Source organism: Cynocephalus volans, chromosome 5 (assembly GCF_027409185.1).
Source record: "Cynocephalus volans isolate mCynVol1 chromosome 5, mCynVol1.pri, whole genome shotgun sequence".
NCBI lineage: Eukaryota > Metazoa > Chordata > Mammalia > Dermoptera > Cynocephalidae > Cynocephalus > Cynocephalus volans.
The window spans coordinates 130,783,423-130,800,314 of record NC_084464.1 but is presented as its reverse complement, the minus strand read 5'-3'; the positions used below and the strand labels follow the sequence as shown (position 1 = coordinate 130,800,314).

At 37.1% G+C, this 16,892-nt stretch overlaps 1 protein-coding gene across 1 annotated transcript in view; it reads right to left on the bottom strand.

Annotated features, from left to right (window-relative positions):
• L3MBTL3 (L3MBTL histone methyl-lysine binding protein 3) overlaps window positions 1-16,173 on the bottom strand; it is an 87,289-nt gene extending 71,116 nt beyond the window's left edge. Inside the window, exons 1-7 of the mRNA XM_063097048.1 lie at window positions 16,072-16,173; window positions 7,796-7,907; window positions 7,363-7,437; window positions 5,763-5,922; window positions 4,563-4,695; window positions 2,651-2,735; window positions 981-1,072 (exon numbers count right to left, since the gene is read on the bottom strand). Of these exons, the coding sequence (XP_062953118.1) occupies window positions 981-1,072; window positions 2,651-2,735; window positions 4,563-4,695; window positions 5,763-5,922; window positions 7,363-7,437; window positions 7,796-7,907; window positions 16,072-16,173 (759 nt within the window). The remainder of the gene's footprint in view (window positions 1-980; window positions 1,073-2,650; window positions 2,736-4,562; window positions 4,696-5,762; window positions 5,923-7,362; window positions 7,438-7,795; window positions 7,908-16,071) is intronic.
• Between the last annotated feature and the right edge of the window lie 719 nt (window positions 16,174-16,892).

The following is a 16,892-nucleotide window of genomic DNA, read 5'->3' as shown; positions in this document are numbered from 1 at the left end:
TTCACGTAATTTGCTGTATTTAAACTTTTTTTTTAAATGTGAAGAAACTGTATCATAAAGGAACAACGTAACAGAAAATAATTGCGCAAAACAAGCTCATATATAATTACTATTATGTTTAAACTAAATATTCTTAAGTAGATGTAATCATGCTAACATTTAGTATTCATCACTTTTTTAAAACTCTCTATGTTCATACACATATAAAAAGATATCTATGGCAGATTTATTACATACATAATTAAATATACTTAAATAATTTAAGCCAAGGGTTGGCAAATTAGTCTGTGGGTCGAATCTAGCCCATTACTGTTTTTTGCAAATAAAGTTTTATTGGAATATAGCCATGCCCATTCGTTTTCATATTGTCTATAGCTGCTTCATGCTACCAGCTGAGCTGTTGCAAGAGATATCAGATGTCTTGCAGAGCCTAAAATATACACTATCTGTCCCTTTACGTATAAGGGCACCATCCCATGTTTTAGTCCAGAGGCAGCCTCTCCTACTTAGAACTACATCTGATATCTATATTTTTAACTGATTTTAAATCATGTATGATAAAATCTTTTTTATTATAGCTAATATGGTAACACATTTTTAGATGTTTTGTTGTGATCGTCTGTAAATCTCAGTAAGCATTTTCATTCTCCCAAAGCCATGGTGTTAATATGAAATTTCATGCCAGTTTTTCTTCACCTTCTAGTTTTTCAGTAGTAGTATCAGTATCCCTGCAAAAATTCATGAGTGAAAAACCAGCAGAGGTTGAGAGAAAAGATTGTGTGTGCCCACGAGTGTGCACACACTGATATCACTGCCCTGAGAGGTGCCCCTGCACATAAACACACACATGAAAAGCAGTAGGTCTGAGAAATAATCCCAAGTTTCAGTTCCTGAACAGACAGTGGAAACAACAATCCTAACTCAGATCACTATTCCAGCTCTTCTGCCCTTATAAACAGTGTTTCTAGAAGGGCCCATACCTCCTTGAACAGCTTTGCGGGCACTGCCACAGCTTTCTCCTCCTCCAGATAGGATGCCCAGCACCAAGCTTTCTTTCCTTTAGGGGGCAAGCCTGAAAAGCAAATGAGACTAAAATGACAGAGTTTCCAAATCTAAGAAATCAATGGTACCTTTGGTGAACTGTCACTTCTCTGACCACTACTGTGCCTGGCTCTTCTCCATGGCTGGTATTTCTCAGTCTCTTTTTCCTGGCTTCTATTCTAAAGAAATGAGAGCTAATGAGTGAATTGTGGTATATATCCCAGTTATGAGGGTAGAAGAAAGAAGCAGAAGATATAATGAAGACACAGCAGGAAACCAAGACAGCACAGTACCATAGAAGCTAACAGAAGGTGAGAGCTTCTGGAAGCAGGATGCTCAAAAAATTTTTCCTAAGAGTTCAAAAAGTTGAGGACTGAGAAAAGGACAATGCATTGTGTAGTTAGGGAATGGCTGTTAATCTTGCAGAGGGAGAAAAAGAAATCATTGTACTGAGAGTCAGAGCTTTAAGTACAAAAAATATATGTGAACAAAATATGGAGGCAGTTAATGTCAATTTTATTTGAATGACTTTGACAAATACTGGAAATGAAGGAAAGAGCATCATAGCTTAATGGGAAGCAAAGCTGGGAGAAAGGTATTTTGAAGACGAGACTGGAACAGGCAGAGGTAGAGCCCCTAAAGAGAAATAAAAATCTGAATACTTAAGGAAAATAAAAAGTGACTGAAAGATACAGAGGCCTGGAATTTCATACAGAGTAGAAATGAAGGGGAAGGGAAAGAAACACGGAAGAAATAAGACATTTTGAGACATAGTGAAGAGTAACTGAGGAATGTTACTCCCTTTAATCTCAGTGATGTAAAATAGAAGGTCATCTCTGAAAGACATAAAAGTTAGCTCTGCGCTTGAGGCACGTGGAAATGTTTCCAACTCTTTTGAGGAATTCACAGAAAAACATGTGAGAAATGCATCCAGGCACTGGGGAGCAGCACTGGGGCCGTGGTGCTCATTTGTAGGGACAATATGACTGTGTAGGCTGGGAGCTGGGCCATGCAAGGCAGAGTGACCTAAAATGAGGGACTGGCCAGGTAGATGTGAAAGGCCAAAGGGATAAAACTTAGTGGAGAACGCTGAGGCCTCTATGGAGATGACCCAAGGTCCGTGCCAAATAAGGGGACAAGTTCATCCAGACAAATATTAAAGAGAAGGGTCTAAGGGCTGTATACTTTATGACAATAAAATGCTGCCCAAGGAACAATGAAAGAAAAAAAAGGTACTACGTTAGGAAGCTGCACTTTTCAGCGAGAACATTAAAAACCTAAAATCTTGGGAAATGAACAAGAACAGAGTTTCAGTAAAGATGCAGAAGCAAGAACCACCTATCTGATAGAAAAATAAATAATAAATCAAGGAAAATGTTCTCATGCTTACCCCTGAAATTACTGGAAAGTTACTAATTTCCAAGTTTTTCTGCTTATCTACCTCCTCAAGACCCTAATTTTTATTGAGAAAATTGGATCAAAGAAAAACCCAAAGCAATACTTTAACTGCCACAGTGTGCATTACAATTATGACTACAATTTCTACCTGTTTGTGAAATCTTCTCAATTTCATACAGTTACAAGCAGAACTTTGCTTCTGTCAGCTCACCCTGCTTAAGTACAGCTGAGTCCCCTCGTCTTTTCCTTCGGGTCCTCTGTGAACCCCTCAGGATTCTTCCATCTTGTTTGTTCTCCTACAAGAAGAAGGGGAAATGATTACTTTAAAAGTTCATAAAATTGGCACCAATGAAAAGTTAGAAAGCTGTCAGAAGCAATTCCTGTGGTTGTTTTTTTCTTCAATTTCACTTCATAACTTTTAAGGGAGGAAAGAATATGGTTCGTTTGAGCACTGTGTTGCTTTTGGCCTGAGGTCATTACAAAATAAAACCATTTCCAAGAATGACACTCTGGAAGAGAACAGATACTGCTCCCTCCTCCTTCAGCACCTTCTCTCAGCTCCACGAGCACTTGGTTCTGGTTTTCCTCACTCCTCCACTGCAGTCTTCTCTTCTCTATCTAGTCACTTTCCCTGGGTTTTAAAGGTCATCTATATGCCAAATACTCCCAGTCTGTATCTCTAGCTCTCTCGACTCCTACTGCCAAGTTGGGATCTTCACTTGAATGTCTAATAAGCATCTCAAACTCACGATGGCCAAAGGACTCAACTTTCTACTTCACTCTCGCCTCACCATTCTCAGTAAGTGACCTGTTGTCCAGTCAGTTGTTGAGGCCAAAAATCTAAGAGTTACTGCTGATTCCCCTCTTTCCCTCACACATCCTAACAACCCTACTTCTAACATCGATCCCAAATCCATTGACTTCTACTGCAATAAACTCCTGACTGATTTCCCTGATTCCACTCTTGCTCACATATATCGAAGTTACAGCAGTCATTTTAAAACACAAATCATATCGAAGCATTTCCCAGACTTCAATTTTCCAATGGATTCCCATTACACTCAGAATACAGTAAAAACCCATTATATCTGGTTTACCAGAAAGCCCTAGATGACTGGCCTACACATTCCTCTTCAGCTGTATCTTAAGCTACTCTCCCCTAACTCACGATGCACACTTCTATTGCCTTTTCTATTTCCTCAAACAGAACCTGCTACCCATGCTCTACCTTCGGGACTTTCCCCTGCAAGTTCTGCTGCCCAGAGGGCTCTCATTCTTAACCATACAGCAGGCTGCTACTCATTACTCAGATCACACAGTTCAGGTTACCTTCTTTGGGAGGCCTCCCTGACAACAGAACTTAAAGTAGTCAGCCAGTCCTAATGCCCTATTTTAATTCTCAACATAGCACTCACCACTAGTTGATATTTCTCCTGCTCATTTTGTTGATATTTCTCCTGCTCATTTTGTGTGTTTATTATATGTCCCCTTAACAAGAATTCAGTGTCTCTGAGAAGAGATCCTGTCCTCTCTGTCTTATTCATCCCTGTATTCCCAGCTCCTAGAATAGTGACTAGCAAATAACAGTTGCTCAATATTAATCTTAAGGGAAATGCTTCAAGACCTCACAGTTCTCTTCATATAGAACCATTAATACATACATAAGATATTTGTCTTTTAAATAGCATATTTTGCATGCTATTTTCCCCAAATATACCTGATATTTATGTGCCATTTTCTACCTACTCATGTAAGTTTTATGAGATCTCATAAAACTCAGATCTGTCTGCAATTTACCAAAATGGGATTGGCATTTTGCTGTTAAGAGGAACTTAAGATTAATCAACAAAACTGAAGGGTTTCCTGTTGCCTCTCACCCCAGCAATAAATTCCAGGACATTCCACTTCTTCACTGAGGTATGGTACTACTATTTACTATTCCCATTTGGAGAAGAAGACACAAGGCACAGAGTGGCTAGGTAACTTGACGACAGTAACACAGATAGTCCTGGAAGCAGCATTTGAACTTAAGTTTCTGGTTCCAGAGCAGTGTTTGTCACCATGATGCTACCCACTTAAGACTCATCCCTGTACTCCTTGGAGGTCACATAAGAGATACTAACCATTTCATCATCTCTCTCTTCTCCATCCTCCTTGGGGTCAGCTTTCAGAGATAATTTTGGTTTTTTCTTCCGACTACACTTAGGATCTTCCTCCTCGTTGTCTTCTCCTATGTCCCTTTCTTCCTTTTGATCTCTGTTGTATTTATAAACCCAAAATAGTGACAGGAAACAAGACCTATGAAACACCTACATGTTGATCATCAATGCAAAAATTATTTTTAGAAAAGTCACCCTCCAAAGAAAAAATATTTAACCACCACGAGAAATTCACAGGCATTAGAATATCATATATAAGGAATACTTAAAACCACTATTATGTGTGACATCTGTCAAGGTAGAAAGTGAAAATTACCTTACATGTCAATTTCAAAAGGGGACCAGGAATACATGTGTAATATGTTCTAATAAGTTTATAATTATTTTTCTTCCACATCTGTTATCCATACTAATAAAAGAATCTATTATTTCGAGATATTTGTCTTCAGGGCAATTCTAAAGCAAGGATTTAGTGATTAAGAATGACAAATCCAACTGAAAAAGGCCAAGTGTAACTTTATAAAACATCAGTTGGCCAACAAAAACAGACAACTGTCAAGCCTGTGCTGGTTAAAATTTGTGAGAAACTTGGTCCACCAAAACATAAATATCAAGTCACTTTATTTGTGGTATACAATTATATCCAAGAAATACACGTTCTTGGTGATAAGCTGAACTTTGTCAGACAGTCCCCAAAGGGAAGGTCATACTCCACTGCCAGTCACAGCTGCTGTCCCGGTCTTTAATCCTCAGTCTGTGCCCTGAGATCACCAGTAACGTGACTCACTACACTATCCACTATAGCCATTTTCATTCAGGTGATTACCAGTCAGTGGGAATTTTATTCCATATGTGAGGAGTTTTAGCTGTGTTACCTAAGAACTCCCAAAATAGAAACAAAATTGCTAATTAATGTAGACATAAGGCTGAAGACAGAGACAGGTTGTAACACAGGCAGAACATTAGCAGTATGACTCAGACCAGAAGTCACTAGGTCCAATAAAGGGGTCAGGGTCCATGTGTATCTAAAGGAAAGTTCTCTGGAAAAAAGACACAGAAGGGTGACAGATATCAGAGAACACAAAACCTCTGTATTACCAGTCCCAGGTTTTAGACCTTGGACTCTAAAACCCATTCTATAGATGGAACAGGGCAAAAACCTACTTGTCTTTGGTATGCCGAGCACAATTCTGGCTGCAATAGTTTCCTCCAGAAAGACACTCATCTACGTTGCCATACTGACAACAGTTCTCACAGAATTGAAGCCCTTCTACTTGCACTGGATCCTTCAACCTGAAAGGCATCCCAGACTTCTCTGAAAAGACTAGAAGATGAAGAGAAGGAAAAAATATTAAAACCATGACAGAAGACATTCCAAAATACATTTAGGCTTATTCTTCTAATAATTTTGTTAGTAACACAATAAAAGAATAATGTTTGTTGAATGAATGAATGATCAAACTATGGAGTTTGCAAAGGAAAGGAGGATGGGCTTTGCAGAAAATCACTCAGATCCTTTATATAACAAAAAAAATTCCGCAGAAAGGATAAACAAAAGCTTGTGCAAGGCTTCTTCTATAGAGTTCAAAGTCAAATAAAGAAAATTTCATTAGTCACTAAATCCAGAAGACATTAACTGTTGCTCTATAGAATCCTATTCTATAGGTGTATCTTTAAAAAAAACTTTAAAAGGGACATCTATGTTATTTCATGTTTATAACTTTAAGATGAATGATTCTGTTTTATTTAATTGACTAAATCAAAATCTCTATTTTATTTTCAATGTAGCAGATCGCCTGAATTATAATTATCCAAATCATTTAGGAACTCACATTTCCTTTTGCCTGAATCGTTAGGATAATCATTCATTCAGCAAACTTTTATTAGGCACCAATTTACACTAGACACTGCTAATGACAGTACAGACCTTGCCCAAGACAGCTCACAGTCCAGAAGAGAAGAAAGGAAAGAAAACCAACATTTACAGTAAAATGTGATACATGCAATAACAGAAGCAGGAACAAGTTCCAGAAGTAGTATAGAAGAAGTGACTCATTCAGCCTGGGGTGAGGTCTGGGAAGGATTCTGTGATATAAAGCCTCAACAGGGTTTTGAAGGCCAAAGAGGAATTTACCAACTGGACAAAGAAAGAAATGGCATTCAAGCCAGAAAAAAACAGCATGAGAAAAGGCAAGGAAGCACGAAGCCACATGAAATAGTGGGAGAATTACATGCAACTCTGTGCTGCTGCACTGCTGGAACACAACACACACAGCAGGAAACAGAGTGAGGAGACAAAGCAAACAGGTGGGTGTAGGTCACCCAGGTCTTTGTATGCTTTGCTAAGGAAGCAATGAGAAATCAGTGAACTGACAGATAAGCAATCTACATAGGTTCCTCTGACTTCAGTGCAGGATAAATTGGAAAGGGGGGAAATCAGAAGCAGAGTGATTTCTGCAATAGCTTAGGTGACAGTGGATAAGGGCCTGGATAAGTGCCTAAATTAAGGCAGTGGCAGTGATAATAGGCAGAAAAGGCCAGATCTGAGACATATTTAGGAAATAAAAATCAAGAGGATTAAGTAACAGGATATGGGGATGGAAAGAACAAATTTAGGATGACTCCTATATTACTTGCTTGTCCACTGGGTGAATGGTGCTACGGACAACTGAAATATGGGTTACGGAAGAAAGAGCAGGTTGTGGGGGAGGGTAGAGAGAAATAGAAAATGAATTGCATTTCAGACATGTGGAGTTTGAGGTACCTGTGGGACATCCGGGTGGAGATGTCCAGTAGGCAGGTGGAAATACGGGCCTGGAGCTCGGGGGAGAGGTCGGGGCTGGAGATATAGATTTAGGAGTCATCAGCATATAGGTGTTAGTTACAACCATTGGAGTAGATGAGAAAAAAAGTGGCAGGCTTTTGGCTAAATTGCCTATGTAGGCTACAACATGGATTTATTTGATAATTTCCAACTAACCTTGCGCTATTACAGATCTGGCATTAGAAAAGAAGAAAATTTATAGTTATTTTAAAATATAAACACTGGTTCCTATCACTTTTGTTATAGAAATTTACACCTAAGAAAAATCACCCAGGACTTTCATAGTTCCAGCCTATTATAAAACCTTAGATATTATTTCAAATCTTTCAAAAAAAAGGGGGGGGGGGAGAAAATGCAGAAGACTGTTTCTTACCTTCTTGAGCAGTTGGCACCATCCAAGTGGTGGTAGCAGTTGCTTTTTTAACATTTTCCATCTCACTCTCATCTGTAATAACTTCCAGAGCTCCAAACTCATTTACCCGAAACTAGCAATAACACAGCAAAAAGAGGCAAAACTTATAAAAGTGCTCAGGATGGTAATTATTTAATGACTGACACATACAGTCTTTAAGCAAATTAACTATGTGTTAAAAGTTAATTTAAACAATTACTTCATGATAGGCCTTCTACCAACGTTAAGTCCTTTTTATTTTACTAATTTTGAAATCTGAGGAAGGAGAATCGAAAACAACAAAGTACCACTGAAGGACATAAACAACCTTGCACTGTCTATCTACAGAGTCACCAGCTCACTTGTATTTCCCTTGTATTGTCATTTCAAAGACACTTAATTTCTTTCCTGACTTTTTTATTTCATAATATTACTTATTTAACAATCAAAGTCAGTAAAAGGAAAATTACTCATTTTCCAGGTATCAACTTGTCTTACCAAAGCTCACCTACTTCAGAGAGAAGAAATATCCCTATCCAAGAAATAATGCCCCATACATCCTTCCTATATCAAAAGATGGGAATGTGGAAGACGGAAGCATGAGCCATGTGACCCCCAGCACACACTCCTCCTCCTTTCACTACTCTGCAGAACTCCCCACTATCTACATCTCTAGTCCTATCTGAGAGAGCTGAATAAGTCTATTAGCTAAAAGCCCATTTTATCACTAAAAACGTAAGGACATTTAGATTGCATGAACAATCCCATTCCAAATATTGAAAATTTCCCCTCACCTCATGGCAAGCTTCAAACAGAATATGGTTCTGGAGCAGCCTGGTTATACTGTGTGTATGCTGATGGCTTAACCATTACTTGTGTGAGGGGGCCCTGTTCTTTCTGAAACAGCTAGGTTTACTCTCACATTTATGAATTTCAAAAAATTTTCCTTGTTCCTTCTGTTTTTCCATAAAACAAATGATACTGGAGATCCACTCATTTTGACAGGTGATAATGAGCTGGAGAGCTCAAAATTCAAAAGGATAATAAAACTTTTTAGATCTTTCACTGAAATATATATGAGGATGAAAATATGTAGTACTTAATTAAGCAAGGCCCTCCAATCTAAAAAATCTACTTGGTCAAAACACCAATAGAACTATTCATTTCACCAAATTACATTCCGACTATAAGTCAGTGAAATCTTAAGCAAAAAGTACCAATCATTATTCTCTCCACCAGGTGAAAACATTACCTTAAGCAATTTTCTACATACATAGTCCACAATTATTTAATGCTATCTAGACTAAATGAGTTGAAATAGTTAAGGAACATAAGAATGTTTCTCCCTACTACACATTCCAGATACAAACTCCCAGGTAATGTGTGTGTGGTATACTTACTGTAACATCTCAAAAGTCAGGCTAAGAGGTAGTAAAAGTTAATTAGACATTATGATGTGTATATTTTGACTTTCATCCATGGTTCTTGGCTTGTTCTAACCTTGCCCCACCTTTCTGTCTTGGAGCTGTCCATAAAGAAATCCTTTGACCTATGTTATCTGATTATGGGTCATAAGGCCCCCATTCGAGAAGGGATCCTACCCCATACCTGGGAGGAAGGAATGCTGCACAGAGGGGCCAAGAAGAATCTGAACAAACAGGCCTTGCTGGGTTTCCCCACCCAGTCTGTTAGTGTTAGATCCTCCACATTTCTACACAGTTGTCCATGTTTCAGTCATGTCTATGTAATGAAGCCTCTATAAAAACCTAAGAGCACAGGGCTCACAAAGCTTCCAGACAGCTGAACACGTGGAGGTTCCTGGAGGGTCGTGTGCCAGGCTGTGGAAGCTCCATGCCCCTTCCCCTATACCTCGCTCTGTGTATCTCTTCATTTGTATCCTTTGTAATATCCTTTATATTAACTAATAAGCATAAGTGTTTCCCTGAGTTCTGTGAGCCAGTCAGCAAATTAATCAAACCCAAAGAGGGGGCTTTGGGAACCCTGATTTATAGGTAGTCAGACAGAAACACAGGTAAAAACCCTGTAGCCTGCATCTGCCATCTGAAGTAGGGAGCAGCCTTGTGGGATTGAGCCTCACTGTAGAATATGACCCTACCCTCCAGTTAGACAGTGTCAGACTTGAACTGAATTAGAAGACAATCTGCTGGTGTCTGCTGCAGAACTGCTTGCTTGCTTGATGTGCAGTGAAAAACCCCACTCATTTGGTCACAGAAGTCAGTCTTCTGTTTTGTTGCTGGGTAAGAGTACAGGAAAAACAAGAGTTTGTGTTTTTTTTCCCTCTACTCAAACAGAAAAGAGCTAAAAATAACTTTACTTTTCAGAAAAAGAATTCAAACTAAAAAACCTATTATTTTTAATGATCAACTCAGGAAACAGAATGTTTCAAAATAAGGCTGACAGTACCATCTACTGGGCAAGAGTAGAAAAAACAAGCTATCATGACAATTATTAATTAATGATATTAAAGAATGTGACAGAAAATCAATTCTCAATTAAAATTTAAAAAATAGGCACAAACTCAATAATGCACTTCAGGTAAGTAATTTTACTTTTATTAGATGTTACTAATGTTAACTTATACTTACCTGACAAATACAAAACATGAGAAATAGCATCAAACATTTTCATTAAACAGCAAGTTTCCTGTGGCTTAAGTTTCCAAATTTACTGGTAAACTGCAAACCACCCTGCATTCAAATACTGAGAAAGAGAATACCACTGACTGGAACCTTCTAGTACAAATTTAGAACTGTAAAACCTGGAAGCTTTAGGTTCAAATACTTTTAAAAGTTAAAAGGTAATATTCCCACAATACAACCTTTAATCTCAGTCATATTTTCCTCCTCCTGATATTAATTGCCAGTAACTGACCTCTGGCCTAAGTACAAAGTAGAGATGCAATGTCACTTAGAGACACAGTTAACTCTACCAAACCAGAGATACTCAGATGGACTTTGAGGGTTGATAAATCCCATGATATATAAGTATGTGTAAAATTATGGTATATGCACTACACTCATATATATTTTTCTGGTGATAGGATTCATAGGTTTCATATATTCTAAAAAGTATACTATACCCCTGAAAAGTAAAGAACATCTGCTCTAACCAAAGATACTTTTCTCAAAAATTAAAATCCTCAAACATTTTTAAAGTATCCTATCCTACGCAAAAAGATATAGGGATCAAAATTTTTTCTGGCTTCTCAATATGGATTTACTGTGTCTTCCATGATATTATTATTGCAGAATATGTTAAACAACTTGGGTTGTTAGGTGCTGCTAACATTACTAAAGTCGCACAGATAGAATTCCAGAAAGACTGATACACTTCTAACATTTTCTCCCTGATAAAACACTCAGGTTCTGAAATTAGTAATGTTTTTATGAATGACTTCGGAATGATGAAAACTTCACCACTTTATTATTCATTTTTAAATTATTAGTTCTTTTAACATCTAGAGCCAAAAGCAGTATAAAATGTGTCAAGTGGCTCTATTCTACAACCAGGAATATCAAAATTATAAATTTTACAAAAGAGACTTATTAATGCAAACCCAATGTATCAGCAGACACTGTAACTTTTTCTGTGCGTGGATACATCCACGTCAATCAGAAAACAATTACATCTGAAATATATAAGGATCTGCAAAGGTTTTGTTTGTTTGGCTTGGCTTGGACTACCTTTAATTGATTCAATTCTCCTCTTTATTATTATGTGTTGAGGCAAAGGATCTTTTGCTCATTTTTGCTTGTTTTTAATAGATCATTAAAAGACACTGCTGAAGTTATTACTTTCAGTGCTGAAATTTCAATCCGACTTACCATTGTGTCTTAAGCACAAAGATGTTTGGTAACTAAACTGTTCTGGACACTAATCAAGAAAAGGCAACACTGTACATTAAGAGTGCAATGAATTTTACTATTGGGTTTCTGCCTCACTGCTGCAGGGTCTTGCTCTCAGCTAAGTGGCAATTATTTTTACTAGATAATGCAATCATTCTTGGGAGTGTATCTGCATTTTACTAAGGGATTCTGAAAGACTAAATCCTTGTGACCCAGAGGAATAATTCTCTGGGCATAAATTTCAGACATCATTACAAGTTCAGGTAGAGACTCTGCTTCAGCACAGGGAGCCCTACACCACGAATCTTTCCACTACCACTCAGTCACCTGCCTGTTCTTAAGGCCAGCCCTGAGACATTTATCTACAAATACTGATTTGCATTTTACAAGAAAAAACGAGGCAATGGTAAAGTTCCCAAAGCTTGCTTAGGCAAAACTATCTTGTTAATGACTACAGTATTTCCAAGAATGCCAGCAGTATTCTAAATAAAAAGAAGCAGGTAAGTGCTCACTGGAGAATAAGTTCTCTGTTCTTCCACTACTGCAGCCAAAGATGATGTTTGTGCTCTGTGGAAAGGAGAAGAGGATTCCAGCAATAGGGCACAGTAAAAATAAAGAAGTATGATGTCTTCAACTAGTGATTTGGGCTGGGTAGAAAAGTGGGTAGAGACCCCAAAAGCACGGGCAACCAAAGGAAAAATAAACAAATGGGATTATATCAAACTAAAAAGCTTCTGCACAGCAAAAGAAACAATTAACAGAGTTAAAAGACAACCAACAGAATGGGAGAAAATATTTGCAAAATATATATCTGACAAAGGATTAATATCCAGAATATATAAGGAACTCAAACAACTGTACAAGAAGAAAACAAGCAACCCAATTAAAAAATGGGCAAAAGAGCTAAATAGGCATTTCTCTAAAGAAGATATCCAAATGGCTAACAGACATATGAAAAAATGCTCAACATCACTCTGCATCCGGGAAATGCAAATCAAAACCACATTGAGATACCATCTAACTCCAGTTAGGATGGCTAAAATCCAAAAGACTGTGAACGATAAATGCTGGCGAGGCTGCGGAGAAAAAGGAACTCTCATACATTGTTGGTGGGACTGCAAAATGGTGCAGCCTCTATGGAAAATGGTATGGAGGTTCCTCAAACAATTGCAGATAGATCTACCATACGACCCAGCTATCCCACTGTTGGGAATATACCCAGAGGAATGGAAATCATCAAGTCGAAGGTATACCTGTTTCCCAATGTTTATCGCAGCACTCTTTACAATAGCCAAGAGTTGGAACCAGCCCAAATGCCCATCATCAGATGAGTGGATACGGAAAATGTGGTACATCTACACAATGGAATACTACTCAGCTATAAAAACGAATGAAATACTGCCATTTGCAACAACATGGATGGACCTTGAGAGAATTATATTAAGTGAAACAAGTCAGGCACAGAAAGAGAAATACCACATGTTCTCACTTATTGGTGGGAGCTAAAAATTAATATATAAATTCACACACACACACACACAAAAAAAAACCGGGGGGGGGGAAGAAGATATAACAACCACAATTATTTGAAGTTGATACAACAAGCAAACAGAAAGGACATTGTTGGGGGGGAGGGGGGGAGGGAGAAGGGAGGGAGGTTTTGGTGATGGGGAGCAATAATCAGCCACAATGTATATCGACAAAATAAAATTAAAAAAAAAAAAAAAAAGAAAAGTGGGTAGAGATTTGGGCCTCAGAGTGGCACTGAGGAGTAAAAAGATAAGTGGTCGGAGAAAACAGTAGGAGGCAGATCACAAATAAAACACTCTTATGGTAAACTTAAGGGGCTTGAACTTTGCCATGACAGACACAGGCAACCACTAAAGGATTTTAAGCAGAAAAGTGCATAATTTGATTGGAGAGCAATTATGAGGCTTTAACAGAGAAAAGTTCTTTCAAAACAGCAAAAATTGAGGTATATAAAAACCTGTTCCCATAATAAGAAATTGACTTCTAGGTATTAGCAGACTATTAGCTAAATTAACTTCAGCTAGCTGTCTTAGGCTACCACACTATTAGGAAATCCACATGCCTATATCCATTAAAAAAACAGAAGCCTTGGTAGTGTAAAATAGGCAAAGCATGATTGAGAGAGTAAATTTCATGATTTATTCAAAGTTCTTTCAAATATCCTAATTTTGTGAAAAATCAATTTCTCAACTAGATCTGCTAAGCAACTTGGGTTTTAAATAAGGAGCAAGTGAATTAACAACGTAATCAACTGGCTAGTCTCTAACCCTCCTTCGATAAAAACGGTTATAAAGTAAAAAACATTTTTTAAATTATTGTTTAAAAAGAAGTATCCCCTTTACCAGTCAGCTGCCAAAAAAAAAAAAAAAAAAAAAAAAACAAACTGAGGTATCAAACTGTCTAGAGCACATGAAGAGAACTGGATATGTAACAATTACATAGGTAATTAGATGAGTCTAAAAGTCATGTTAAGTAACCCAGATTATAATACCCACTTAAATGGCTTAATTACCTGATTATCTTAATAAAAGTAATACGTTAATTTCTAAAATTCATTACTTAGAAAACCTTAAAGCAATCCAGATTTCTGAAAGATGAAAACTTTGTCAAAAGCTAATTGAACAAAAGTTACAAATTCCTTTATTCACTTGACATTAACAAAAAAAAGCCATTGAAAATGGATAAAAATGTACAAGAAAAATAAGGGAGTAACACACAAAAAAGTTACATAATATTTTGCAAAGCCAGAAAAGATATAATTTGTTAAGTGTTTTATATATACATAGTTTTTTTCAATCCTCATAACCTCTTAGAACATTCTAATATCCCCACTTTTACAGAAAAAGATTCCAAAACTTTGAAAATTTAAACAATTTGACAAAGCTCAGATAGCTAATATGTAGTTGACATTATCAGAGTCTAAGAAAGTTTTTCTTTCTCAAAAATTTTCAGCTCTCTACAAATATGTCCATCATATCTTATCCAGATGAACATCTGGAGAATGTTACAGCCAGTAAAATCTTTTTTTTTTTTTTAAAGGATCCGAACCCGTGGCCTTGGTGTTATCAGCACCGCACTCTCCCGAGTGAGCCACGGGCCGGCCCAAGCCAGTAAAATCTTTAGCATTCATTTAATTCCGTGTATTACTGCAGAGGAAACTTGACCCAGTGAGATTAGCTGACTTGTTCAAGGTCATACAGAACTAAAACTAAAAACCCAATCTCCTCTCCAGATTTTACTAAACCTCACTGCAGTATTTTTGTTATGCCAAACTCAGAGATGTTGGGACATTGTACTTAATTAAACCTAACCCAAATAAAATCTAAGCATTTTTCCAAGGACAGGCAGATTGTCCAAATCTCACCACTGAGGATGAGTGAGAGCAGGCCTGGCTAGGATACTTGTCAAGCAGCCACTACATAGGGTTCAATTCCAAAAAGCCTACACTAGAAGCAAGAATTTCTATTCAAGACAGCCCAGAGCACCAAGCATTTGAGAGGCAATCCAAGGGACAGCCTGTTAGGGAGATGAGAAGTTCAAACACCTGAATGACCACGTACAAACAAAGTCTAAAGTGCCATAGATAGGTTCAAGGTCCCAGAGATAGGATCAGAGCAAAAGCAAACTAAAAATGAGAGGTGAAGGCAGTTGACTTCCTAGATGGGAGCTTGCATAACCATGTTTCATGGGGCAGCAGAGGTGGTCCCAGAAAGGGTTTAGGGGGGCTGGGAAAAGGAAAAGGATGAGCACATATAAAAGGAGCAGATGGGAGCGTTGTTCTCTACAGACCATCATCATTTATACAAAAGCAGCCTGATTTACAGAAAGAACCTACTTTTGAACAAGCAATTACACAAAAATCCATATTTACAGTATAAATAATTTAATGGAGGTAAATAGTCCTGTTTATCCAATATTTTAACATTATCCAGTTTTAAAATGAGAATACTAGGACACAAGGAATGTTGAATGTAGTTATTCACTCAAAGTTTGTTACAATGTCCATTACTACAAAATCTAAGACACTAGGATCTTCTAAGTCTACTATTTCTGCCTTATTGGCCATCATGATAGAGTCAAAACTGAGACAATCCTCCTTGAAGCTATAAATCAATTTCTACAAAATAAGCAAATACTGCAGAAATATTCCTTAGTCTCCTAACCCAAGTGACAAGGTTTCTGCCAATCCACCACCATTTCAAATTGTTTGGCAAGTTTACTGCAGAGGTCTAAGCACTATATAAAACCTACAGCACCATGCTTAATGTTTTTAATTCTTATTGCACAAATATATTCAATTTTAAAATAAACACACACGTAGATGCACACATACACATATTGTATGTAATAAAGATAGTTTACCTTTAAGTCACTTCCTGGTAATGTACCTACACCATCTTTCCAGTCCATTACACTAAATACGTCAAACTCTTGACCACTTGTGCTAGAGGCAGATTCAGTCATGATTTATTTTTTAACCTGGAAGGAGCAAAAAAGGCATAGCATTAAATATTCCACACAGAAATCAGTTTTTAATTTAGTGGACATTACATTAGTTTCCCTTAATTTCATAATTTACTTGATCAAAATATCCCATATACCTAGATATAAAAACAACCGCCTCAAGAAATATATCATTAACATTTTTTTCCCAGGGTAATCCCTGGAAAATTATAGGAGAAAAAAATTAATAAAAATTTCTAAATTGAAAAGTGTCATGGTAAACTTCTGCCATTCTTTCAAAGAAATTCATTGATTCATGCATATTTACTTGAAACAAAAAGTCATGATGCCATTAGAATAGAATTCTTTGTCCTTTAAGTAATATTTCTTGTTTTAAGACAATAAAAAAAGAGAGTAGGTATAGATAAAGGATAAAATTAATATAAAATGTTATTTAAAAAGAGGTCATTTTGATAATGAAAAAGGACAGGAAAATTCAATCCATTACTGACTGTCATCTACACTAAATTTATCAATTAAGTGTTTGTTCTGTCAATACAACAAATGCATGGTGTGATTGATTCTTTCAGTAAATTGGTTTATTTGATTCAGTTGAAATATCTCCCAATTTATTGATCTGGGAAATAGAAAAACAGTCCCCAAATGTACAGCAAATACCAATAATAAGGCTCTGTTAAGATAACCAATTTGGGTAGCTAAACTGCAATAATGCTTTTAAT